The sequence below is a fragment of the Dromaius novaehollandiae genome, chromosome 1 (genome assembly GCF_036370855.1).
Source record: "Dromaius novaehollandiae isolate bDroNov1 chromosome 1, bDroNov1.hap1, whole genome shotgun sequence".
In the NCBI taxonomy this organism is placed as follows: Eukaryota; Metazoa; Chordata; class Aves; order Casuariiformes; family Dromaiidae; genus Dromaius; species Dromaius novaehollandiae.
Window position 1 is genome coordinate 120,690,264 of NC_088098.1, and position 27,868 is coordinate 120,718,131.

Here is a 27,868-nt window from a genome sequence, read left to right on the forward strand (position 1 = left end):
TCCTTCAGGTCTCCCTTTAGAGAAATGGAGAGCCAGAAATGTGTTGCCTTAACAATTATTACTGCTGTCCCTACACTACTCGACTAGATATTCTTCATGTTTCTCAGTGGTCAGAAGGTTTTGAATTAAGAGTGATTTATTCCCTGGTCAGAAAAGAAATGGATAAAGACATGGGAATCACTATCTGTAGACTACCCAGCAGACAGGCCTTTTCTTCTCTGGAAAAAGAACTTGAGGTGGCAAGAGCAATTTACAACTTAATACTCCAACTTTCTGTGCTCAACTTACTGAAAAAAGCAGCTCTCAGCTAAACACACTTATGTAGCAGCCAGGATGTATGTGTCTCACAGAAATCTGGCAGAGTCCCTTCACCAGAGGCGTGTGTACCTCACTAAAGATAGTAAACTATTTGCGAGGCTGGGTCTTTTAGTTTGAAAATGCTTGGGGAAAGAGACTGATATGATTTAGTTCTGTGCAGCATTCAGCGCAGTGGAAGCCCATCCAGTTAAGACATCTTGGAGCTACTGCAACATAAGTACTAAATAATAAGTCAAAGAATTGTTGATAAATAAATAAGTAAATGATAAATATATCAAAAAACTATTTCAATAGTTATTCATCATACATCTTAACCCACTTCGCTAAGATTCCTGTCTCACAGAGAAAATTCACATGATGATCAACTCCTTTTACTTCTGTCTAATACATTGGTCTCATTTGGGGTATATTGACATGGTAGTTGACTAGATGTAGGTGTGATTGCAACCACTTGGACATTATTAGGTGGGTTTTAAATTAGTTAGTTCAGGTACTGCTCACAAGGCAGCTGCAGCAGCTCCCTGCCATTAACTGGAAAATATTAAAATGAGCAGTCTGTGCTAAATTGAAGCTACTCAAGTTACAATGTAACCAGTATCTGAGTTACTTGGCTTAAAACTATCTTAGATGTATCTTCATAAACTACTGTCACACCTGGAAGGATACACTTGAGAGCAAAATAGGTGTTCTGTGTTAGCTAGAGGCCCTATGTAAGTTATACTATCAATCCTAAAACAAAAATTTTGTTTCTAAACAAATGGAATAAGTGGCCAGTCCAGTAACTTTTGTGTCAATATCTAAATGCCAAGTTCAATGGAAGATGACCACAGAATTTTTTCTGCTCTGTACACACCAGCAAAGTTGAGCCATTGAAGGCAACAACACATTCTTTTTACAGCAGCTTACTGTCTGTCTCATTAGAAACACATCAGCCAGTAGCTAAACAAATGATTTTGCATGAACTGATAAACAATAATGAATATTCACCACCAAACACTTCATCCCCAGGTAAGCAAAGACTATTTAATGATGTAAAAGGCAAGCAAAAAGTGCATGTAAAATGTATGTAGACCTTTCACAGCTATATTCATGGATTCTCTGATCTCAGTTCTTAGAGGACTCACTATTCTTAGATACAGAAAGATCCGCTAAAGGAAAAGAAAACCTGTTAGAGAAACATTTAGAGACGAACTCTGTCCATAACTGCGATGCTTGTTCAGTAGCCTCACAGGACTGGAAATGAGAGCACAGTATAGCTCCATGAGAGAACAATTAACTCCACAAAATTCAAAAATGCCAGCTATTGCACACTGGGGCAGGAAAAATTTTCTACTCTGATTTGGTCTGTGGAGGAAAATAGAAGAGGAAACTCCACATAGGGCACATCTTTTAGGGTGCTTGCCATGAACTATGGAAGAGACAGAGCTTTCATTTTTTCCCCCTTTTTCAGTGCAATAACTAGAAATTTTCCTGTGGTAACCAAGATACAAGCCCAATTTTATTTATATTACCACTGGCTCAGCCTTAGCATGATTTCATACGGAAACAGACCATAAAATTGAGCCAGCTAGAAGGATAAGAGCCTGCCTTTCCTTGTAAGACTAAAGCAGGCAGGTTATTGTGCAGGAATAATATTTCTTCATCTGGCTGGGAAAAGCAGAGGCACGAGTTTTACCCACAGGGGACACATATCAAAGGAAGAAGCTCCTGGATCTGACTGGTAAGTAATTCTAACCTGAACAATCACACTATTTTTAGCATTAGTATATTTAAGTACTAATTTGTGTGTTCAGAAGGCTTCAAAATCCTTCAGCAATGCTCATACTGGGCAAGAAGTATGTTGCTAATGCAGATCTTTGTGCTTACTTCTGTCTCCCTTACAGCTCTCAAAGAGAGGATGGGGAATTGAGATCTAATCACTAATTTTTTCTGATAAAAAGACTGAAAGACAAAAGCACAAGGACAAGACAAGACAAGAATGATACCTCTGACTGTTAGCTTGTAATGGTCACCATACCCTGAGGGATCTTTAGGGCTAGGGTTACATGGCAACTTAGTAAGAGTGAAAAGGAGAAAAAGGTCCATAGGGTATTCAATGGGTAGGCGGACATGCCTTCTGTAAGGCAAGGACACAGTGTGGGAAAGCAGAAAGTCTGGGATATGCTGTCAGCTAATTCTACTCATTTGGGAGCACAATCATAGATGTGTATACATTGAAACATAGAGCGCAGTTACAGGCATCCAGCAAATGTGGGAGGGGAGGAGAAATGGGGACGGGCTAATCCTGTACAGAAGTGTTCAAGAACAAGCTCAAAACCCAGACCTAGAGTCTGTTCCTCCTTCTCATCTCACCCACAATTGCCACCTCCTTTCCCTGACGCAAAATGGGGAGAAGAGGCAATTGGAGAAATACAGTACTGAAAACCCCCAAGTGTTGGGGCTGAGGGGAGGAGGTCAACAATCCAGGACACACACTACAATCATGAGATGATCTGCAAATAGAAAGAAAAGTGAAAACACCCCACCTACTTGCTGCCTTACAGTTTTCATACCTGCTGTACAAGGCCATTTGCCCCACGACTGGTAGATCTGCCCATGGGCAGCAGCCTGCTAACCCTCCTGCCTACCTGCAGCACCCTTAGTGGCCTGGGCCTGGTCACATACCCTTTCCTGTCTGGAGCACCCCTCCTGTAAGCAGGGGAAAACACTCTTTACCCTAGGGAAGGAGTGTGGTGAATGAAAAGTAAGACTGAAATGCACCTCAGCTAATTTAAGGCTCCTGCAGTGGAAGTATCTACAGCTGAGCTAAATGCCCTGGACTTCTGCTAGAGTTAGCAGAGAGAAATAGGCACCACAGAGCAATTCATCTCACCCCAAAGTAGGCAGCTGAAATAGGTCAGATAAACTACCCCTAAAAATGTCTGTTCCCCTCCACTGATTATAGAGAAACTAAGGTGACTAGACACTTTCTCTGCAAATGTCTACTTTTAATGAAATGAATCCCAGCCAGAGTCCTTTTATAAAGCACTCTATACCTACTAAAAATCACTGGAATAAATGCCAAAACCAGGCCAAGCACCTTGCAGGTTCTCTGGAAATATCTAATAGGAGGAGAATAACAGAAAAAAAGCAATTTAAAATGGGGACATTTTACTTTGCAGTAGCAGCAGTAAGCTCACAGCCGACCACTCCTACCGTCCATTTGACAGAGGAGTTGATCATTAGTGCCTCTGGACACAAGCTCCTGCCTCATCAGTTCAGCACACCAGAGACAGCCATTCGCAGTACTTAGTTCAAAATTATATATAAAGAAGCACCTGATACAAAAAGTCTTGCGCTGTTGCTTTGTCGTGTTTCTCCAGTGTATCTGTGCCTTGTGATACATCGGTAGTTGTACAGTCCATCCTCATTCTGTACGTCTAAAATATACAAGGCTCCCGTGGATGTGATGAGAAATCTAGCTCCTGAAAGACACAAGAAATTGCAGTGTTTAAAATATCTGCAGGTTTTTACTGTATTCTGCTTTCCGAGGCTTAGAGATGGAGGAAGCAGGCTGGAGGGTCCTGAAGATTTTATTGCCAGAGTTTAGAAGCTGACAGTTACAAGTTTACAAAGGGCAAATGCATATAAAGATATTAACTCATGTTCACTTCTTATAAAAAAGATAGAGATCTATTCAGAAAATGTGTGCAAGGAAGGAAAGGAAGGTTTCATGGTCGACATCACAATCACCAATATACAAGAAGTACCTGCAATAAAATACATGGTAAATTGCTAATGCAGAATTTAATCCAGTTTAATTCAACATTAGAATGTGATATGACACTAATTCACCTGCAGAGTTGTACACATTAGAAGGACTGTCTGGGATGACATGCGTAATAAAACAGTATTAACCAAAATGGCATTCATTGCCCAGGTGTATCAGAAAACAGAGCAAAAAGGATCCAAAAAGTAGAACTAAAGAGATCAGTGAAGATGAGGGAAACTCACAAAAGCAGGAAACCTTTGCCCAAGGATATCGGGACTATTTGCCAAAGAACACTAGAGATGAGAACCACAGACCTGCTCCATAGACTATTTCAGGTGTGACTGCAAAAGAGAAAACAAGGACAGAAAAACCTGACACCAGTGGAGTTGTACATACTTGAGCTAGCCGTAGAGACCATGAGTGTCAGAAACAGTCTCACCTCCCTCCGTCCATGTTTCCTGTGTGCTAATGTACTGCAGTCCTCAGCAGGATGGGCTGGGCTCTTTGGAGCTCAGTACTAATAGACCTGGTCTGCTATGGACATTGGCTGTTTATAATATTGCAGTCTGCAACTGGAGAAGTATAATGTGAGCAGGTGCACAGCCACTGTGTCTAAATGAAGGGCTTAAATAAGGTTTTAACTTTAAGAGGTTTTTTCTACAATGAAAAGTTCACTTCAGGAAGAAAAATAAGTCCAGCAAAGTATTTTTAAAATTAATTTTAGAATACGTACAAAATGTCATGGCATATATGTACACACAAGCAATTTTGATTATTTGACACTGCACAGGTTCATCTGTTCTGTAAATGTATGTTCTAAGACCAAGGACACAGAAATGCTAATATCTACATATTACATGTTTATTCTCAAATTTTTCCCATATTAGAATAAATGGAAAATAATGTGGTTAGAATGGATTGCAAACTTGAGTCTCACAAGAGTGGCCACTTTTTTCAAAAGAAATACTGCTGACTGACCTACGAATACTTTACTAAAATTTTTACATTGGAGAAAAAAATAAAAGATAGTGTCTGGTGGTTCCTACAACATGCACATCTTTATGCGTGTATTATAAAATACATCTGACTCCCAAATTTTAAGGGAAAGAATACACAAAAATGAAAGCCATTATGAACTAGGATCCAGTAATAAGCAATAAGAAATATTTCATCTTCTTCAGAGCTAGATCTGAGCAATGACTTTCTAATAATTAACAGTAGTCAGGGTGCTTGCTCACAAATGTGTCAATGTGCAAGCAATCCAGCAGAGAAAAGACAGAAAGGAAATAGTATCACTACAGAGGGCAATCTCCTTTAAACCACAGTCTAAAAGAAATGAACCAAAAAAATTTTTGAAACACTTACTTACTTTAGGCTACCATTTCTTAGGGAGGCAGTTTCATGTTGATTCACAAATAAGTGGTACTTCCTGTTGGTCAGAGAATACTTTTTTTAAAGCTGATTTTCACACTATAGCCCCTAGCTACAGTGTCATATCCTCTACTAAATATTTCTTCCTTTTAACCTTTACAGTCCCCAAAAGCTCACACATAATCACTTGACCCATTCCACCTATCTCCTCCTCATCACGTAGGCACTCAATGTCTGTGTATCTGTTAAAAACGTTTATCTACTTTCATCCCTAATTCTAGGCTAGAGGGATATTTAGAGTTTTGGTGTGGAAACCCCTGGAATGTTTGTCTCCTGAGTCAGATGCAAATTCCGTACTGAAATATTCATAAAGCAAATCTTCCTTTGCAAAGAAACATGTTACATGAACTACAGGTAATTAAAGCCCAGCTATCTGCCTTGGTCTGCAAGCAGCATGAAACAACAGCTTCAAGAGACATGAATCACATTTAAGGACTTCAATTAGGGTTAATGATGGATATGGAGGCAAAGGCAACCTCTTCCTGCTTCTGTTTCCAGCTGTGTGACCACAGGCCCACTCTGTATTACAGCCAGGGTAGCCGATTAGTCATGTGCTAGCCCACAGCAATGCCATGTGGCTAGCAGGGCCTCCAGGCTGCTGAGCTGGAGCTCTGAGCTCCATATAGACACATCCTCTGGAGCCTGATCAGGGCTTGCACCAGACTTTTTAAGCAATGTATGTACACAGCAAGAGATGCAATTCCATCACCAAATCATGTTGGGGCGGATGTCAGTGGAGAGGCTGCTCAGCTGCTATCGCATCACGAGCCCAGGAGTGCACGTGAGCATCAGAAGATGTTAATGGGGTGGCTGTGACCGTTGTGATCCCACCAGTAAATCTGCACATGCTGTGCATTTGTGTCAAGCAACTGGACATCTGAACAGCCAATGGGCAGGAATGGTACTCACTGTACAAGGGCTTCACATAGCTTTCTTTTCTGGGAACTTGCGACTTTGCTAATCATGCATAACCCCAGTTCGACAAAGAGTCACACTACTAGAGATTACTAGTATGTGCAAGTTTAAGATCATACAAACACATCCAAAGTTTTAAAATGAATTCCATTTTCCATGCTTTTCTAAAGCTTTCACTATTTTCAGTAGGTCCTTTGAGAAGTAAGTGCAATTTTGAGCCATGAACAATACAGGCCATCATTAATAATTACATTTATCTCTCTTCCTACGATAAGCATGAAGTAACTGTCACAGGAATTAATTAGAGATCAAATCCATAGCTTCCCTTCAAAGCGCTAAAAGCTCACTTCCTCAATATTTCTACCTTGTGCACTTTATTCCCAATAATATTTACACTGGAATCGAAACTGGGAAGTATATGGAGTGCCTACTGCCAAGCTGAAGGCTATGTATAGGTATGTGGGTTATTTTCAGATCACATAGTACTGCCTTGCATTTGCAGGTGAAACCTCTCTTCAGCTCTGGCAGCAAGTTTTCTCCAATGTACTTATACATCTGGGTCAAACACAGTCAGTACATTTATTAAAAGCTTTCCATTTATTAAAAGAGCTTTATGAAAGCTATACAGAGCCAAGAAATTGCTCAGTGTTATCTTGTTGTCCTGTTTTCTACAGAAGTTATGAACACACTTGAGCTATCTAACACTGTTTAGATCATCTTCCTGTTGGAGATTTCTCAGGCAATTGTATAATAAAACCTTCACTTAATGTATTATCTAGAGACTTTTGCCTCACCCTCTTTAAAGATAACTAAAAATAAATAGTTATTGCCACACATCAGATGTTATCCCACAGCATACATTTCTCACCAACACATATTGTGTATAATTGCAGGGCTAAAGCTTTTTCTTTTCCTCTCTTCTTCTTAATATATTTTGCATACTTATGTAATGCTTTAATAACCAGCTCCTCCTTCTACTGTAAAAATGCTAGACAGAAAAGGTGACAGAAAAATAAAAGGGGAAGTGCATGTAATTTCTGTCATCTTCTAAATGGAGAGCATTTTCATTAAAACCGACAGGCTGTCAACTGTGACAAAGCCAAAGCGTTGAGTGTTCTCTGTTCAGTACTTCAAAAAGTGTTTAGAAATGCACCAGGATGGGGATCAACAAGGTTTTATTACCCTGTTGATCTAGGGGAGGGTTCTATTCTTGAGGCGCATTTAATTTAATCGCTCTTGCTTTGCTGCAACAAAGTCTAATTTTTTTGACTCACCTACTTAATATGCCACATTAGTAATTTTTTTAACAGAACATCCTTTCAGAGGAACTGAAGCTTTTTGTTTGTTTGGCTGTTAGCATGCTTCAAGGGAGGAAGGCAGAGAAGCCTCCTTCACAACAATTAAAAAGAACACTGTCAAAATATGTTTCACAATTCCCATTTATTATTCCTCCTCAGTAGTGTTTGTATTAATCCCTTGAATACTTGATTATAATAATTTTGGCATTTGATTTTCAGAGACATTGAATGCTCACATCTTTTACTTGTTTCCTCAGTTTCAGATTTTAATGCTTGATGCCTTTGCAAATCTGGCCCAACATCTGTATTAGGTCTTTCACTGAAAAAATTCAAGGGATGTTATGAACCCTTATTACTCTCTGCCTTGGTGAGGTAGGCAAATATACTAACAATTATTATTTTAACTGTTTTACAATGGGGTTTACTGAGGTACATGGATTGATGTGCAGAAGTCAGTGGAAAAACATGGGAATAGAAGTCATAATTCTTTCTCCAGCTCCCTATCTGCCAGTAATACATAAGGTTGCCTCATCTGAGACTGAACTAGATATAGATCCAAGGACTAGAAAGAACCATTAGGATCATTTATTCTGACCTTCCACACTTCACCCATTGATTCCTGTGTCAAGTCCAAATCTGAAAGTTAAGCTATGGCTTTGAAAAAAAGACATTAGTCATGATTAAAGACTTCTTGCAGTGGCAAGTATATGATACCCCTGGGTAAATTATTCCAATGGTTAATTACTCTCGCTTTTAAAATTTAGTGCATTGTTTCTGATCTCAGTATATCTGGCTTTGACTTCAGCTATTGCATCTTATTGTGCCCATGTTTATAAAGATTTTTCCTCTAGTCAGAAATCTGCCCACTTCAGTACAGTACTTACAGAACATGACTCTTAAACTATTTATCTCTTTAATAAAAGTTAAATAGATTGAACTTCCTAGCTCATTTACTGTGAATTATTCATACTTTGAAGTATTCTTGTGGTTTTTGCCCAACACCTTACCAAATTTTTAAAGTTCTTTCTAAGTCTGCATCACGCTACTGGACACAACTGCTCAGTAACAGCTCTGGTAATATTGAATACAGAATGTCACCACTCTCTTCTATGCAAAACTTCCCTCCATTTATGTATCCAGGAATTGCATAGTCCTCTTATCCATACTAGGTTGCTTTGGTTATTCACCACAAATTATGATGTCCTTTCAGAGTCACAGTCTTACAGAATAGATTTCCCTCATTCTGTAGATTAAATCTATTGTCTTTTTTTTTCTTGACATTAGAATTGGCTGTATTAAAAACTACATGTTCAAATGAAATGTCTTTATCACACAGCCCAAATCTCTCTACACAACTCACCCCGCCATATAATGATTTACCATTCCACCCATGTTGGAATAATTTGTATGTTTTACCAGCATATGTGTTTCCTTATGTGTTTCCAATCTTCATTCATTATTTGAAACTTTAAATTTATTTTTTTCTTCTGAGGTATTACTGACCCATTTGTTCTGAAGACACATATATCATAGTAATAAGACTGTGGAGAGAACAAATGGGGAAGAGGAGGAGGAGGAGCTAGGTCAAATCTAGGCTTGACCAACCTTAACTAAGGGCCCAAAATCCCATAGATGACATCTTAGAAGCACACCCTTCATTTTACTGTCTTCTGACTACTGCCCTAAATAATCCAGTGACTTCATTAAAGTTTAGCTGCATTGGCAAATCTTGTATTCATTTCTCTAAGTGAGAAGAGGTCACATTAACAATTATGAAATTGCTCTTATGTAAGGTTTTTAATGCTTTCCATTAGACTGTATAATATCAGAGATTAAAATAAAATTTTACAGGTCTTGGTAATAAGTTAAAATAATTCTGTTTAGGTTTCCTATGTGAAATTGTTCTCATGTATAATTCATATGAAAATGTGAACACTTTCCTGTGGAATTAGTGTAAAGTATTCTTGTATGAAAATGAGAATATTTTAAAACTGTAACATTAATTATTCTTTTATCAAGCCTTTTTCCTCCAGCATGCTTTTAGTCTTTAAATAGGGGTGATGTTATTCTCAAGATGGTTTTAAAAAAATCATATTTGATTTTGATTTTGTCATAAATGCACCTTATGACATTATGTTATTGCAGTCTAAATTGGGCTGATAGAAATTGAAAGAACAGATGGCTGTTCTAATCACGTGCCAAATGATAATACAGAACAAGTAAACTTTTATCAGCTGTACTTGTCACCTCTGCCGGACAGAAGTGCTTTTGCTAGCTAGATTTCAGTGTGGGTTCCTTGACCCGTGCATGCAAGGGCAGAAACCTCCCTGCAGAGCCAAAGTAGAGAATAACCGATAACTCAGTTTTATTGCACTGTTACAACATCATTCTCAAAGCAAAACAATCTGCTGCTCTGGACATGAAAAATGTGCTTGAAGCAGCCATGCTTAAACTGTGCCCTTAAGTCACAGGCCTGCAAATGCTTTTCATATACAAACCAGATATCAGATGAGGAAGGAGAATGGTGGTAAGGAAGGAGGAAGGCAATGATTTCACTCTTCCAAGCTCTGCTTGTATAATATATGCCTCCAATGTGAAAGACCTAGGGTGTTCCTCACAGTAGGTGGTGCAGATAGTCAAAAGATGACTATACTCCTTCGAGCAGCACAGTCTCCTCCTCTTGGGATGTGGTCAAGCTCACAGGCCCTGATAGCAGACCTGACAGAGAGTAACACTGATTGTTCTGGCCTCTCCTATCCTCTCAGCTCTAGGGTCCATCAATTGCATCTTTGGAGTGTGCTGCCACCACCCCTCTTCCTGTTGCCTGCACCTGACTTTGAGGAGAACAGGAGCAGGAGGGACGCCATGGCACTGCCCTGCACCCTAGGGGCAACAAACTTCTTCAGTCAATTAAACTTAAATTGCTTTAAATCTAACATTTTAACTAAACTTAAATTTCCCAGCAGCAGCAGTACCCATGGGCTCTCCCTTGTTTTATGACCTACGCCCTTCAGAAGGTACACCTGCTAAGGCAGCAAATACCTATTTGCATTGCTTGGTCTGGTCCTTTACTCTCATAGATCTGGATTTTGATAACCGGAGAGGCCTCCATTCTGGGAGAAAAATTCAGCATGAAGCATGTCAAGTGCCCCTGAAGTGAGGTGTCACTCATGGGGAATTGAGGGATCTTTGATCTTCACAATTTTTCCTGACATAAGGAAAAAGACAACTAGAAATGCCATGGGAAGTGGCAGTCTGAGGCAAAGAGGCTGCTGGCACATCTGAGCTATTGTTCCAGGCTCCCTGAAGCTCACAGAGAGGCATCTCTATTGATTAGACTGAGCTTGCAGGTCTGAAGTTTTCTTCAGTACCACAGCAGCCAGGGTTTTTCCTTCTCTTTCTTTCTATTCCCTGAAATAAATTTAAGAATTCATAGAACAAGCCAGCACCCTCAGATGAGGTATTCTGCTTTTCTATATGGACACATAATTTCTTTAGAGTTATAAAAACTGTTATTTCTGTGCAAAAAAATTAAGGTCATACATAAGCATTTTCAAACCTATGGCCTGACATGGTTCCAGTTGTAACCTAGATGCAGTCTATTCTGTGTATACCTGACAGCTCAAAATGAAGTCAGAAGATTATTTTCTTATGCCATTACTTTTTATCTCCCTTTCCCCACCTCACCTCTCCAGTCTTCAGTCAGGTCCCTCCTCAGGAAGGACTTCTATTTCAATGACAGCTTAGTCTACACCAGTGGATGCTGGTAAATCAGCTGCAGTTCTACTGCTACGTGCTGCCCCTTGGACAGAGGAGCTCAGAGCTGTTCAAAGGTCCAACTTCAACCATCATCACCATCTCTTTAAAAGCTTATGAGATGAACAGAGCAAGGCCACTAAATATCTTCCACAGAATCCTTGAACAGTCCTTAGCTAAAAGGCTTTCTGTGGAAAAATAGAAAAGCACACCGAGGAAAATAGTTAACATGCAAGTATTATTTTGGCATCTACATCTCAGGAATATTATGGATCAATCAAGTCTCTCAGCATCTCCCAGAGAAAATGGTTTTAGTCAAATCTAGATACCATGGTGTGTGTTTGCCTCTGCATTCCAGTATGGTTTACTGTCTCTTATAGTTGAGATTTCACCCTGCCTACAGTTTCCGGATTTCCCTTAATGCTTTGCATGCAACTTTATTATGCTAAGAACAACAACAAACCTGCCTATATTTGCATCTAGAACCATAAGGTGAATAAAATTTAAAAAAAAGGAAAGAAAAGGCTTTATAAATTGCGATGAGATAAAAGATCATCTGCTGACTGAGTTACAATATTACCATAAGAGCAAGGTTTGTGGCACCATGTTGGATTCAAACTCAGACAGGATGAGGCCTGAACACAATGCTCAAGAATCCAGCAGGTTCTGAAAGCTGGCGATATCTGTGTTTGTGGTTTTAGCTGCTTGGAGTCCAACTGCAATATGAGCTCATTCTGTGTTTCTGAATAAGGAATAGCACAGAATAAGGAAGGACATAGGAGCATTAGTGCTATGATATGCACAGTGCTATCAGTTTCCAAATAATTTCAGATACTATGACAATGGGCATTCTGAAAACCAGTGTTAGACGAATTACACAAATTGGAGCTGATCATTTTTACTGCGCCCCCCCCCCCTCCATGTTTTTCAGGCTGCAAAAATATATTTCATGCCAACTGTCAGTACCGGTTTCACTTACATTATGTATAGTGTAATCAAGCTTTATAAAGCAGGAATAAACATGCTCTTTTTTTAAAGCATAAGTAGTTCCAGGAGCTTATTTTTGTGTATGGACTGTTATGTTAATTGTTACCACTTTATTTTTTAGGATTGGATGGTATAAACAGGACTAATCACATAATATTTGTATTTAATTGGTCACCCTCTTAATCTGTTATGAATATATTACGCATGAGCAGCTACAGTTCTCCAGCCATTGTTAACTGTCAGCCCTTCAGGATATTAAATAAAACTGTCATTATCTTTAATACTGCAGTTTTAGATAATTTGGGCCCTTGCACACATTGCTGTGCAAGCTGCTTCCTTATTTCAGCTAGAAGAAAAGCAGGAAATTTTAGATCACTAGCTAGTTTTAGGGGCTCTGATTAAACAGGATTCAACTTTTCCCATGACACACTGAGCTGTCTGGAGGACTGAAATTTCTTCTTTCAAGCTTTTGCTTGGGCATCCTAAACATATAAATGGCCTGCAGCTGATCAGTGTCTTAGCACAGATAAACTTACGCTTTGTTCTTTGCAACATCAAGGAACATAACCCATCTCTCCTTATATCAGCATGTAAATTTAAACACAAGCGAGACATTACTTATTATGTAAAGGGAGGATCTGCATCTCCTCTGATTTGTGACCATCCTCAAATGTGCACCTTAATAGCTTATAGCTTCAGAGTCATTGTATATGCAGAAGACATACAGTTATAGACAATACGATCACAATACATCATAGCCTTGCATACAAAGAATTACAAGTGCCAGTATCAGCAGCATTATTTTAACTAACTGCAAATAATCAATACTATGCTACATTAATTAGAGTTGCTGCAGCTCGGTGGCCCCACATGTTTAACCACATTTATTCTGCAAGTAACTGAGAAGGTAATGAAGCATCTCAAGCTGGAGGAACAGCCTTACGAGAAACTTTGAATAGTACCCACTTCCTTCATGAAAAGCTATTAAGAGTTTCACAAGACATCTGAGTACTGAGAAATTTCATGTATGGTGGATGGAGTAACTAACAGGAAAAGTCACATGTGGTGCATTCTAATGTAGTATTTTCACCTAATGTCTGACTTTGTGAGTATAAAATTGCTGAAACCTAAAAAAGTCAATTTGATTTTAGGGTAATGACTTAAGAAGGAGTTATTTTCTTTCTCTCTCAGTTTGGCAAGTAAGCCTATGTTGTCCATTGAATAAATATTACTCAAAGTATTCACTGTTGAAGGAGGTAACTCCACTAGGAAGTAAAACTAAAGTAAATAATTGCTTCTTGAGAATTCCAGTCCCTTGGGGACAACAGTGCAGTACTCACTGAATAATTTTAAAAGGAGGAAAAGAGCAATTTATTACGTACCTTTCCATCTCTGTGAACAGGAAGAAAGTGTTAACTCTATGACACTGCTTTTCAGCATCTTTTTAAAATTCAAAGTATTAAAAAAAAATTCCCCTGGACCATTAGCTAAATACTCCTTTTCCTCTAGAAACTTCTCCTCCCTCATACATTTGGATTTCCCCATTGAACATACCCAGTTGTGGAATAGCATGGGAACATACTTCTCCTTTCACTGATTTTTCTTTCCACAGACCGCTGGTGAGGCACAAAGCTGCATTTCATACATTTCATGTTTTTAGGTTCTTTCAGCTCTGAGTACCACACAGATGGCTACCATTTTGCAAAAAGCCTCCTGCTAAGCTGCTCCCGTCTTTTAGGACTTGATATATCTTTTCCTTGGTATGGAAAGATACAGAATCTTAATCAGATCCCTATGAAGCATAACATCATCATACTTGATGAAGCAGTGTTTTAAACAGAAGAGCTATAGCATCAGGAACACAAAAATAGGAATATAAATATGTAAAGAATGGTCTGTATTGTATTCTGAAACAAAATAATTCCTGCTGACTGATCCAATGAAATTATTTCATAAAGGAATATTAGAAAAATAGCAGATAGATATTATACATGATAAGCCACACATATACTCAACCTTGCAGGCACAAAAGCCCCCACGGATTTTATATTGAAATAACTGCAGACAATTTCTGAGAATTTGCTTCCAGATTGTGTTGCATCATCGTATGGGGATTTAACATGCGCACAGCCCTTATTTTTGCTGGTTACAAAGTTTCATAATTCTTATAACATTGCTATAATCAGAAACACTTTAAATCTGAATTATATTATAATGTTGTAAGTAGATACGGTTATCATTCTGTTCATTTTCTGTACTTTGTCAAGTAAGACTCTTTGCTGTTGAGGCTGACATCTTAGGCAAACTAACTTCTTAACAACAAAAGGGTTCAGTAAACATAACCCTTCAGCATGGATTAAATTCATGGCATGATTTATGCTGAGAATCAACTCAAGGTTTATAGAGTATTTCAATCCAACTTGATTTCAAAGGTATATGTGAGATAAAACTAGGAAGGAGGTGCAGTTCTCAACCTTCTCATAAAGATTACTTTGATTCTGTAATATTACCTTCCTTAGATAGGCAGCACAAGGAAAAATATAATTATAAGCACAACAAGCATCACTCTTTTAGAATAAACATAAATATTTAAGGGTTCTTTATTGTCTTCATATATATTTATGAACTGCTCAGAGAATCATGACTCGGAAGCCTTTCCAGATATCAGAAAGATTATGCAAATATGCCCAAACCCATCTCTGAGGTAATTTTCATCATTTGTACTTTTTTAATCAATTGGGAAATTGAGGCACAGTAAAGCTGATTGATTTGCCCAATAGCATGTTTTTGACAGATTCGGGAATCCTGTATCCAGGTCCTGGGCTTTAAGCATAAAAGCATCTTTTCTCACTTCCTATTTTACATGCTGTTCCTGAAGAACTGCCAGACACTATTCAACGCTTTGTGTAGGTACACAACAAGGACACAGTTTGAATATGTGAAGCCCTATATGTGACCTAAATGTTACTACTATTTCAATTGTCAGAGTGTTTGCAAGTACACTGGACTCTTTTTGTTTGCATAGTTCTCCATTTTGCATGAAGAGCTCAAAACAAATTATTTTGAAAATATAGCCTTTCGTCAGGCTACTATGTTTCAGGCAAGCCTGTCTTAAACATTCTCCTGCTTTTCCTGATCTTTTCCTATACTCACAGATAAAGACAGAATTCATACTACAAGTAATGAAAAAAATCTGTTTTGTTAACCATTACAGTTCTGCCTTAGAGTTGCCATTTATTAAACAACAAAAGCCAATGTAACATGATATATTCTATTTTTTAAATGATGAATGCTAGGAAAATAATGGTATTTTGTCCAAATTCTTACAAGCTCACATTTAAATATTAGACTTCAGCTGAAAGTCATACAAAGCATTAATTTTAAACCCTGTTTTTGACAAAGCATAATATTACATTAAAAAAATACAAGATAAAAAAGCCAAAGCAGAGAGAAACTAACATTGCCTGGCCCATAAACAGTTTTCTTGAGCAGTCATTTTCTCTTTCCTTAACTCCAAAAGCCATTAAACAACACACTGAGTTACAGAGTGGCCTTCCTGTAGCAACATCATATGACATTAGCACAGATGGCCAGGGCCTTCTGCCGATACTTGAGGACTTCAGGCTTTTCCACAGGAAGATATGACCAATGAAGGAAGACAATGCAGCTCAGCCGGGGCATTCTTACCATGAGATCTCCCTTTCCCTTCCTTCCACAGATCCTGCCTTGGAAGAGGATGGGAACATGGCCACTGTTGGGGGGTATATATAATATCCTGATATTTTTGCCTTTGGCAATTTCCTTGTTCTTACAGACTATGTGCTTCCTCAGCAATAACATTTATGCATGAAGATCTAAGAAACGGACATTTTTTACATTTACAGAAAACCTGAGCAGCAGATATGCTGCCTAAACAGGACTGACTTAGCAGAAATGTAGAGCACGTTCAGTTGATCCAGGATGAGCAGAATGTAAAGTGCATACTTTGCACTGATGATGGGTATAGTATATCTGTAGCATGCATAGTATGTCAAACACATCCATGACGTGTCAGCCAACTGCACACATGCAATTTGTTCTTAAAGGATTGACACATTTGGATAGAATGTACCTTTAAGTAGAACAGCATTACGAAACCTGTGAACCATATAATATGCGTGTCTCATTTAAGCCATCAGAATGGGCCTTAAAAGGGATTTAAAGTGATGTATTTGTGGCCTGTTGTTCTTTATGCAGGCATGACAGTTACCCCAAAAGAAATCTGACTCTATACATAGTGCTTTAAATGCATAAGGTCTAAAAGTACTCTTTTTCAGGCAAATTAATATAATGTAGGGATATTCACCCAATTTGCTTTAATGTACTTTTCTTGCAAAAACATGGTGCAGTTTTTGGGACTTGACATTTTATGTGATCCTATTAAAAATGCTAATGTCCTTATACAGGAACATTTAAAAATAATTATCCCTGTTTTTCAAAATTAGGCAGCATAAAAGTACTAAAGAAAAAAGCTCTGGACTAAAACTATTTTTGTTCTCTTTTCTTGATATTCAACTTTAATCTGAGAACACTCTTATGCAACCAATGGCTTAGGGATGTGAACAGCCATAAATGAATCTTATAAAAAGAAAATTAATATAGCAAAATCTGACAGCTGTATGGCATTTATTCTAAGCAAATTCTGCACTGGTTCAGTCTCTTGAGCAACTGCTATTTGGGTCAACATTATTACTTTCATAGTTCACAGTCTTTATCTCCCAGGAGAAAGTCAATTTTTCTTCACTAAAATTCTTTTAGGCAGAGTCCCAAGAGTTTGCAACACTGACCCTAGGATTTGCATTCAACACCATGTCCACAGTCAAGACACTATTTCCCTCCCTGGAGCATTTGCATTAAAAAGGTATAACTTCTATGCAACTCCTGTAATTTGAGCCTTGTTGACTTACGTTCTTTTAGGAGCACAGGGAGCACTGTACAAAGCCCAGCACCTTGCAGAGCAAAGAAGGTGGAAGATAGGGGAAAAATTAAATAAATAATGCCCGCCCCCCCCCCCCCCCCCGCTCCTGATCCAAAAGTCAATATACCATGCTTCATTTCTTTTTTCTTTCTGACAAGAGCATCGGCCCCAGAGTCTAGTAAGGAGCAGTTCAATAATAACGATTTAAGGCTGATCTTCAATAGAGACTCAACAGCTGACAGCTTTTCTGTTCAAACCAACAAGAACACAAAGAAAGGCTTGAATAATTAATTGTAAGCGGTTGGATGGGATCTGATTGTGTGACCAACCTGTTATATTGGCTTCCTTTGACCTTATCTTTCAAAATGAGATATTTAAACTCAAACTCTTCTGCACTTCCTTCCCATTAACTTGGCTAGCTCTTCTTCTGTGGAATAGTCTGCAGAGTAGACCCATGAGATGGTAACTGGCAAAGGAGAGACCTGACTTCATTTGGGTAACTAGGACTGTGGGCTATAGGACTACCTGGTGTCTACAGAAACTATTTTTTAAATTCTATTATGCAGATGCATCCACCTGAAAACAGGGATGCGGAAAGAGAGTGACATTACCAAAGGTAACAGCTGTTCCCTAATGACTATCCTCCTACCTTGAAAAATGGCTGAATGAAAAGCTACCTCTCTCACTTAATGTCTGAGAACCTCTTTAGCTAATGTTTCCAAGAATCAGTTCCCATTTAAGTAGAAGCTCTGAGTACCTGAGCATTCATGGACAAGGCTATGCAATGAGACCCATTTCAAACATCATCTGGACTTGCTTGTTTTAGGATTGTAATAACTCAAAATGGAAGACTTCCACCAGCATTGTCTTCTAGCTCAGCTGCTGCTTTTTCTGCATCAGCAACCCTCAACTCAAGCACTGGTGGCACAATAAGCCTTTTTAAACCACCGCTCACCATACTTGGATGACAGAAAGAGCAGGTACCCAGTCATTTCTGATTGCTAGAGTTCATATAGGCCTTTCCATCAGAGAAGGAGAGGTCACTCTTATAGGCTGGTCAAGGTCTAAGCAGTGTACTCAAATCCTGCTTTTCTGCTCTCAAAAGGTATTTGCTACCATTAACTGGTAAATGCCTGTATCTCAGAAACTGCTGCTCTTTCAGTGGTGAGTAACAAACATTTTCTCAGACAAAATTCTGACTGAACTTTACTGTGGGCAGGAAGGCTGATGAAGGACTGCATATTTTAAAGTTAGTTCGATAGCTTGTCTTCTGAACATCAAACACTGCTTAAATGAAAGACAACAGGATTGTCCAGGACAGTTCTGGTCATTTCACTGTGTTGTAGTCTCAGCTTAATGCTGCACCACGTTGCATAGTATACAAAATTGAAAGTCTCCAGTGCCTAGTGATTTTAAAACAGTCCTTTCTCCTTTATAATATGACTTATGTTTCATGCCTGTATCAGTTCTTAAAAGATAACAAATTCTGAAGAAGAAGTTGGAATACATGGAATTAGAACACATCTTTATTCTCTTAAGATGACAACATTTGAAACGATCTCCACAGTTCCTCGCATTTAAAATGGAACTCTATGGAGAGGCATAATTTCCTAACCTGCTTCTCACTGGGGTGTACACTGTGGTACATACTAAAGATATTGAAAAAAATAATTTCCAAAACTTTTAGGAGCAATCTTTGCTTAGACGATAACCTCGGTTAAGTATTTATACATTAATAAGACTATGCAAGAAAATATCCCATACATGCATGTGTGCACATGAATGTCCTCATATAGGTAATAAATAATAGAAAGTCCCTCTTTAGGATAAATTATAGATGACATGTATTATATATGAACAAAAGACAGGCAAAATCATTCACACACAAGAAGCTGGGGGGCAGAATTCAGTGAAGTCCCACTACCTGCTGAAGAGAGGCAGCACACAAAATTTTAGTCTAAAACGAGCTCTGAAGATTTCATAAGTGTGCAATTTGCTCTTCTTCTTTTGTGTAAACACTTAGTATAAAAGCGACCGGAAGAAAGAAATATGATAAAGGTAAATCTCTCATTACTGTAAAAATGGCAGGATTCAGTGAAGAGCTACAAGAATGATTCAGGATCTGGAAGCCCACGTTTACAGCGGTAGCCTTATGAGCCAAGGACCACAGGTTGTCAAAAAGGAGCTTATTAAAGAGACTTGATCACAGTCAATAAGCAGCCGCAGAGAAGGAACACTTCTGATCTATTAATCTTTAGTAAAAAGATCTTTCAATTTAGCAGGTCAAGACGTAACAGCATATGGTATCAGAAAGTTGAAACTAATTTGATTGACAATAGATAAATATGTAAAATTTAAGTTCATCCAGAAATTATGAAACCAATATAGGAATTCCAAGGTAAAATTCCAGGGTATTACATTAGTTATGTACAGTCAAAATGGTTTAAAAGACTGTTTGGAAAAAAAACAGAACACCTATTTTTCCCATGAGAATATGCAGATGTGTAGGAAAGCGACCCTTCACAGAGGCAGAGTTACAATGAGCTACCACTGAAACTCTGCCCCATCACCTCCCATTCAGCAGCCCTCATGGAAGACAGCTGGTGAGTGCAGCATTATGGGGCCTTCCCTCATAAAACCCAGTTCTGAGTATGATGCTGGGTAATCTTTCTAAGAGGCATGTCTTTGGCTTCTAATTTGAATTAACCAAAACTTCATAATGGAATTACCTTTCTGCACATAGCTGTACATAAGTTTGTCCTTCCGCACCAAAAAACCTTTGAGTAAAGAGACTCCCAGCATGCATGAGCAACCCTTTCTCTGACTTAATCATTATGTGTGGGTTCCTGACCAGACTGAATGTATTGCATTCACACAAGAGTATCAGAACTGCTCATACTGAAATGATGAGGCAGATACATGGCTTGAAAGAAGTAGCACCTTTCCGGAATCAAGAAATGAACAGAATAAATATTAAAAATGCATATAGTGATGAAGCTGTTCACACAGAGCAAGAATTGTAGCTCCTGGTTTCTGGCTGGACTAGGACCTAATTTAGGCTACCAAGTTAGTACATACACTTGTGATTTCCTAATACTCATTCTGCTTCAATTATAATTTCAGCAAGGTAGCTACTTTCTCTACCAAATTATGAAAGCATGCATTTTCTTATCTTTTCAATTTAAAGGTGGTTTTCATGCTAAGACAAAGCCAGATTTTGCTCAGAAACCAACCTGATATTTTTCAAAGGTTGGTCCATTTCCCATTTTCTCTGGAAAGTAAACACAGATGCCTCTGAAAGAACATGTGAAATAATGCATGAAAATACCATGTGCTTAATTTATATTCTCAAGAAATATCCTTGAAGTTTGTTATCAATATTAATTTCTAGCATTGAGCCTGGATGTGGAGAAGCTTTACTTTTAAACTATGAAAGCAATTCATATATTTTTCATCCTTGTTGTTATATAGCAAACCTGAGAATGAAAACATTTTGTAATATGATTTCCAACCCAGCACTTTTCTATGCTCCCAGAAGTTAAAATGAGATTGAAAGTAGGAACTGAATATGTGGACATTTAATTGTACTCTTTTGACTTGAAGTCATTTCTGTTATATCCAGGGAAGTTGCATGTAACAGTGAATTTCTGAACAGTTCTGATTAACAGCGCCAGGTATCCACACTGCAATCTTATATCAGTATCAGCTTTATAAAAGTGGTATTCAACTCAAACAGGAGGCATAAATGTGCTATCACCTTCCTCAAAGTTACTTACAAAGGCTGTCAAGAGAATAGACTACATGTATCCATCCCCATCCATCTTGTCTGTGCTCCCTTCCATCAGTTTTAAGAGCACATTATCTTCAGTTCAATTTGAAGAGGACAAGGGCATCATTCAGGAATAACAGGAGAAATCTGTAAGTGGAGTGGGTAACTAGAAAATGACCATTTTTGCAATGAGATAGAGGTCCATCAACTTGAAGGAACAGAGAAAGAGAGGGATATAGGTGTATTAATGGACAATAGGACAACTGTGAGTTGCCAATGACACGCAGCCATAAAACAACCTAATATGATTCTAAGATTAATCATGTAAGGGGTTTTGGTAGACATAGAGAAACAGGAGTACCATTAAGGTATAGATAAGAACTGATTTAGAATATTATCTGTAATTCAAGTTGGTTTTGTTCACACAGGACATATCAAACTTAAACAAAAGCAAAAAAATGGCTACATAAGTGCCTAAGGGAACAGAGAACCTATTCAGTTAAAAGTTATTTTAAAAAGTTGGTTTGTTTATGTTATTAAAATAAAGGTAATAATAAATATGTTAATATTACAGCAAAAATAACAAAGTAAATATGTTTGCAGGCATATACCAGGGAAAGAAAGAGAATTATTCAATTCGAAGAGCATTACTGGAATAAGATTTAATGGCTTTGACTTAGCCATGAATACAACTTTGTTGTTGGGACAAGATTAAAAAGCCCAAGATGAACAGAGAACCTCCCAAACAGAGCAGTAAGGAAAACCTTCTTCTTTCAGGATAGAGCCTGAGGAGGTGATGCAAGTGACTACATGGCATGATCTGAGAGTCTGGAAACTAAAGTTTGTGAAGCAAAGCTCTGAGCATTCAGTTTGTAAATACCTCCGGCAGGGAGCTAGGAAGGAAACAACTGACATTCATTGATATTGTCAGCACCATATACTATCACATTTTGTTCATCCTATGATTCAGATCTCATCATTATCGGCTTGGTTCAGGAAGATTTCATCCCCCAGACCCTTCTTTGATGAATCTCTTCTGAGTACAGCAAGGGTTGTTTCCCTTTGATGCACAGTGAGGGGATATGGGGCAGAAAACACCCGCGTTCCAAGTGGAAACACTTAAAAAAAACCTAAAGTGTTTGGTTAGCATCCATTGCTTGCATGCTCAGGATTAAAATCAGCCTCCTGATTTGGGGTCAGTAAAGAATTATCATCCCAACTAGACTGGCGAGGCCCTCTGGGCTTTTTACTTTCCTCTGCGTCACTTGAAGATTTTTATATGAGGAATGTCCTGCTGCTGGAGGGTTGTAGGACACCAACTTTTCATCCCTCCTGTTCATTCCTTGTGTAGGACTGTATCTTTTTTCCTAATATTAGATTTTATATGCCAAAGGTTTTAAGATCATTTTAGGGAGTGCCTTCAGTTTGTTGTATTTCTGAGGGATTAAGAATAGATGTTCTTTGAACTCTTCAGTATTATGTATTTATGTTTGTGGAACTGAACTTGATGACACAGGTCACTCTTTTCCTAAATTCTAATGGCAGCCACAGTTATATTTTGCTATTATGCCCCTATTTCAACAGAATTTCTGGCCATGGAATGTTTCACAGCTGGGAATAAAGCACAAAATCAATTTTTTATTTTTTTTCCAGCTCTGTACAAGGAGTTACAAGGACAAAACCTTTTTTGGCTGATGGAAACTTAGTCAAGGAGCTTCACTTTCTAACAGAAAAATGTCTCAATGTCTAATTTAACACAGCTCTTGCATTTATTTCCAATAAGTTAACAGCAAAGCACTCAGAAAACAGAAAATTAGACTATCTGATACTTCATAAAAAAAAGTATATGATCTTCCCATTTCTGAAGCTTATATTTTAAGGTGCAAGGAGGCAGAGGGGTATAATGAATATCTCTACTCCTGCACTACGTCATACTTAGAAAAATCAGCAGAGTTTGTCAAATCCACCAAAAGAGCCAACACACAGTGAAAGCCCGTTTCTCTTCCAACTTACAATTTGGATACTGTGACTACTTTTGCTACAGTTTCATTGAAAAAATAGCCACCAGAATATTTCAGCTGGACAGGTATGCATGTCTCTGTTGTTAACAAAGTTGTCTTGGTGTATGTACAGTAATTTGAATAAAGCATAAGTAATTGCAAGTTATGCATATGTAAAGAAGACTAAGATCCAGGGCTGTCCTTGAAGAAATCTAACATATATACATATAAAAACCTTTATACCCCCAACCTCTTCAAAAAATAGAAGAAGAATAGAAGAATAGAATAGAAGAAGAATAGAAGAATAGAAGAAGAAGGGGTACAATATTAGTATTTTTATAAATAACCATAACAACAGTAACAGAACCACCAATAAATTAATGAAAGTTACAAGCCTTTGCAGATCCAAGTCACATAAAATGAATATACTCTGACGTGGTGGCTTTGTTGTTATAAAGGGCAATGGAGAAGTGTGGAAGATGAAAGAAAAAAGCTTAGTATTTATTTTGCATCACAGAATGGAAGGGAAATTCTGATGGGGTGCCAGGTGTTAGGTGGGCAAGTAGGGCAGGAGCTCAATTCCCAGGAGCCAAAAATTACATGGGGTAAAGTGGTATAGATCTTTGGGGTACACTGGTATAATAGCAGCTTAAACTAGCTGAAGATCTGCCTTTAGGGTAACAGGGAATACTTTGATGAATGGCTATTTGTACTAGCTCTGTCAGCAAACAAACTCTAAGGGTTCTTCCTTCTCTGATTTTTCACTATAGCTCTCTCTCTATAAAATATCATCCCAGAAAACAGGACCCAAACCACTCACAGAAGTCAAGGGTAAGAATAACTTTCTCATGACCTTAAGACCTTGTGCTTCATGCTATTAAGAAAAAAATATGGAAAGCAAAAGCAGCATTATTTAAAACAATCAGTTTTACCACTAGATAAAGTTAGCACATATTTTCAATCTATTCACCACCCTTCTATTAACAGCTATTGATTAGTAATAATTAATGCCATTACACCCACTGGAAACTCAGGCAAACATGAGACTGAGCAGAAGCCAGAGTGCATGCATCTCATCTTTATCAGCACATAAACATGAACCTAAGTAAAATATGAATAAAGCAAAACAGAAGGTTGTTCTTCAGGTTTTCTTGGAACTGCAGAGATATAGAACATGTAGAAAGAGACTGTAAAATATCCTATCTATTCAGTCAAACCAGCAACATGTACTGCTGAAATGAATGATTCTGAAGTTTCCTAAGGGATTCTTGGACAACACTGGTTCTTTCTGTCTGTCACCCAAAATACATCCACAATCAATTCTCTAGACTAAATTATGCAGTGATTGGCACCCTCAGTTATTTACCAGGTTCAGAGAAACATTTTGGAGTAAAAAAATAGAAGTGACCTGTTTCTACCAAGAGGAAAAAGAAACACAGAAGTCAAATATGTGCCTAAACTGCACAGCTTGTGAAGTGGAACAATTTTGCATAAAGTAAGTGAAACTGGGGAGCAGTGTATCTATAAAAATTTTTTAGATGAATTAGTAAGTCTCACATGTAAAGAGTTGGAAAGAAGATGAATAATCCTGCTTCATATTCAAAGTGTACTCAAGAATTTGGCTCAGGTTTTCACTATTCTACTGGAAGAGAACACAAATGCCTTCTCTTAGGAATAGAAGATCAAAAGAAAGACTGAAAAATCCCTGGTACTGTGGAAACTGGGGCTATAGTTTGATACAAATTTATATGTATAGTTTCATACTTGAAAGCATGTGAAACAAAACGGATTGAAAGCCACACTGGGTCCTTCCTATTTCGGTTTTGGGAAAAAGGCATTTCGTTTGGGGGCTTCCCTCTGGAAGAAGACATTCTTTTAATCTTAAAATCAGGTGAACAAAGTTGTAAACCCTGCAAAATGGATGGCCATATGAGTTGCAAGTCAAAATTAATAAGTAATGCCTCATCAGTCCATCATCTAAATAAGCTGGGGACAATAGCTCACAAAGCTAGACTGTCTCTTACTGATTTTTAAAGAAAGTGAATGGACTCCACAGTTCACATGTGGGTAATATACCTTGTTTAACTGCAGTACTCTAATGTGCTAATTATTGCTCCTTGGAAGAAAAACATAAGAAAATTATCTACTTTCTATACATCAGAAGAAAATGTTATTACATATTGTTTAGAATACATAGATCTACTGTGCTGCGTGCATTACAGTACTGTTCCCAAACCCATTCCTCACAGGTAATACAATGCCCCAAAGTCTTTCTAATGTTACTCTTGGCAACACGAAAATTATACAGTTAAAAACAAGGCTGTGAGAGCAGAGCATGGGAAATCATCAAGATACAGACAACTGATTTGATCTCCTCTTGAGCATTATGATTTCTGAAAATTTTGAGGTACTACAAGTCATCCTGAAGTGGAGGAATTAAAAAATTCCTAGTGTTTTAAATAATCTGGACATTGGATCTGCTGAAGAACTGACTGACGTAGTTTGCATTCGATTCTCAGATACACCAGTAAGTTTTGCTCAGAAAGTAGCTGAAAGCAAAAAAAGAGAGAAAACTCTTGCCAGATCTCATGAGAGGGAATAGAAAGGGCGTAGATCCTACTTTTAAGGGGCCATGGTCATCCACTAGGTCTACCACTTCCTCCTAGAGGAGACGGGGATGAAAAAACCTGGGAAGTTTGCATCCATATCCAGACAGGAAGCAAAAACTGGAGCCTTTGCTCCTCAGTGCCTTTTTACTGGCTAACTCTGCTTTGATCATGACTTCTTTAATATCGGTGCATTATGTTAGTTATACAACAAGTGCTAGTCATGAGTCTGGATCTGGTAGGTTCTAAGACTTACCACATTACAACCAGAAACAGAAAATGGATCCTAGAAGAATCTGTAAGTAGAATCCAAATCTCAAGTAAAAATTACAGTTATTACTTGTCTATATAAAGCTTATTCCTTAAATCCTTTTTTTTTTTTTTTTTCTGGATACTGTGATTCTCTTAACTAAGCACGCAATTTTGCACTTCCCTTCATTTTATTTTTGTTTCATGCTCTGACCTTACTGGGAGGGGGAAATGAATATTGGCATCTATAAAGCGATTGACTGTGCAGCCTGATCATTTGCTAAGCATTATTAAAAGCTCCCTGAAATCACTCTAGTGCATTGCCCTTTACAAGCCATCAGCCATCAATTCAGACCATCAAATGCGATTACCAGCACTCTTCCTGAAGCCACTTCCAAGCCATTAGTCTGATCGAAAAGCTGTGTCTTTCTTTCCCAAGTGTACGTAAATCTACTATACCAGTGCTTCTGTGTTTATGTGGTGACTCATTACACTTCTGAAGAGCATTTATGGTGTTCAGTCTCTAAGATAAGATAAAATTTGTTAACTTTTTAAAGTCACCCTTACTTAAGGAAACATTTTCAAAGGTATGCTTACATTTACATCTCTCCTATATACATCTGTCCATTATGTATTTCAAATGTAGTTGTTTTGCTAGCATGTGCAATAGAAAGATTTATTGGTAGTTGCTTGGAAAAATTCAGTTAGGCTGGAACCAAACAGACTACTAGTATCTAGCAAACTTCCTGCAGTTACGGTTGCAACTACTTTTGCATTTCTGTCTGCCCAGGAGCAGATGAGATAAATCCTAAACAACACCAGGGCTGTACGAAGTACTTTGTAGAGTAGCTGTAAACACTGCATATTTGCCACTTGTCATACATTGTTTCTGGGGAATCAGACTGTGTGTGTGCAGAATTTTCTGCACAAAATTATAATTGAACCTAGATGTTGATTCTCCACCCAGCCCAGCCTTCACACCAAACACAAAAAAGGTTATAAATACAAACAATTCACACAGGAACATCAACAGGAACTGAGCTGAAGCAGTCAGGACTGGCCACCAAACCTAAAATGTGCTTTTTTTCCAGTTTCTTGGTTACCTGGCCATCTCATGCTTAGATTTTTCAGCACAAGCCATCTTGAGTCTTTGCTAGAAAAATATAAAGAGACGAAAAGAAGTACAGGATGGCTTTATGTAGTTTTCCCTCTTCAAGAGAGGTAGTGAAATATCATGCCTATACTCCTCCCTCTGACAGTTCTTCTGCAAACAAAATGGCTATTATCAGCACAGCTTCAGGGCAGATCAGAGTGCTCTATTCTTCAAAAAACGTATTTCATTTAATCAAGCAATTGATATATGTTTCCACACACAAATTTGACACCTTGCTATAGTTCATATTTCTTCATCATCCTACAGCAAACATGACCAATGGAGCTGTCCTGCTGTGTTCACGGTCCAGAGTCAAAAGATGACCCTTGGGGTACCTTGAGCTATGTGTTGCTATGTAGAAGCTGACATCTGAATACACGATTTTGAAGAGTGACAGTATTACAGTTACCATGGAAACTGTATAGGCTCATCACTTCTGAAGTCATGGACATTGGATTTAGGTGCCTGGCTACCCAGGCCTGTAAATACCCCTGGACGTATCTCCAGGATGTATTGAGAGACTCATTCACAAAGTGGAGAAAACAAGCAGCCCCCACTTGCCTAATTTCTTCTTGACTAAGTAGGAACCTGATTGGATTACAGACACTTCATGATCATTTTTATAGAAATTCAGCTCCCATCCCCATTATAGTCTCCCCCTATTACTCAACTCAGCAA

General features: G+C 38.2%; 1 protein-coding gene across 1 annotated transcript in view; it reads right to left on the reverse strand.

The window, feature by feature from the left end:
• DSCAM (DS cell adhesion molecule) overlaps positions 1 to 27,868 on the reverse strand; it is a 389,570-nt gene that overhangs the window by 180,687 nt on the left and 181,015 nt on the right. The window contains exon 2 of the mRNA XM_064525230.1: positions 3,636 to 3,782. Coding sequence (XP_064381300.1) covers positions 3,636 to 3,782 — 147 coding nt within the window. The remainder of the gene's footprint in view (positions 1 to 3,635; positions 3,783 to 27,868) is intronic.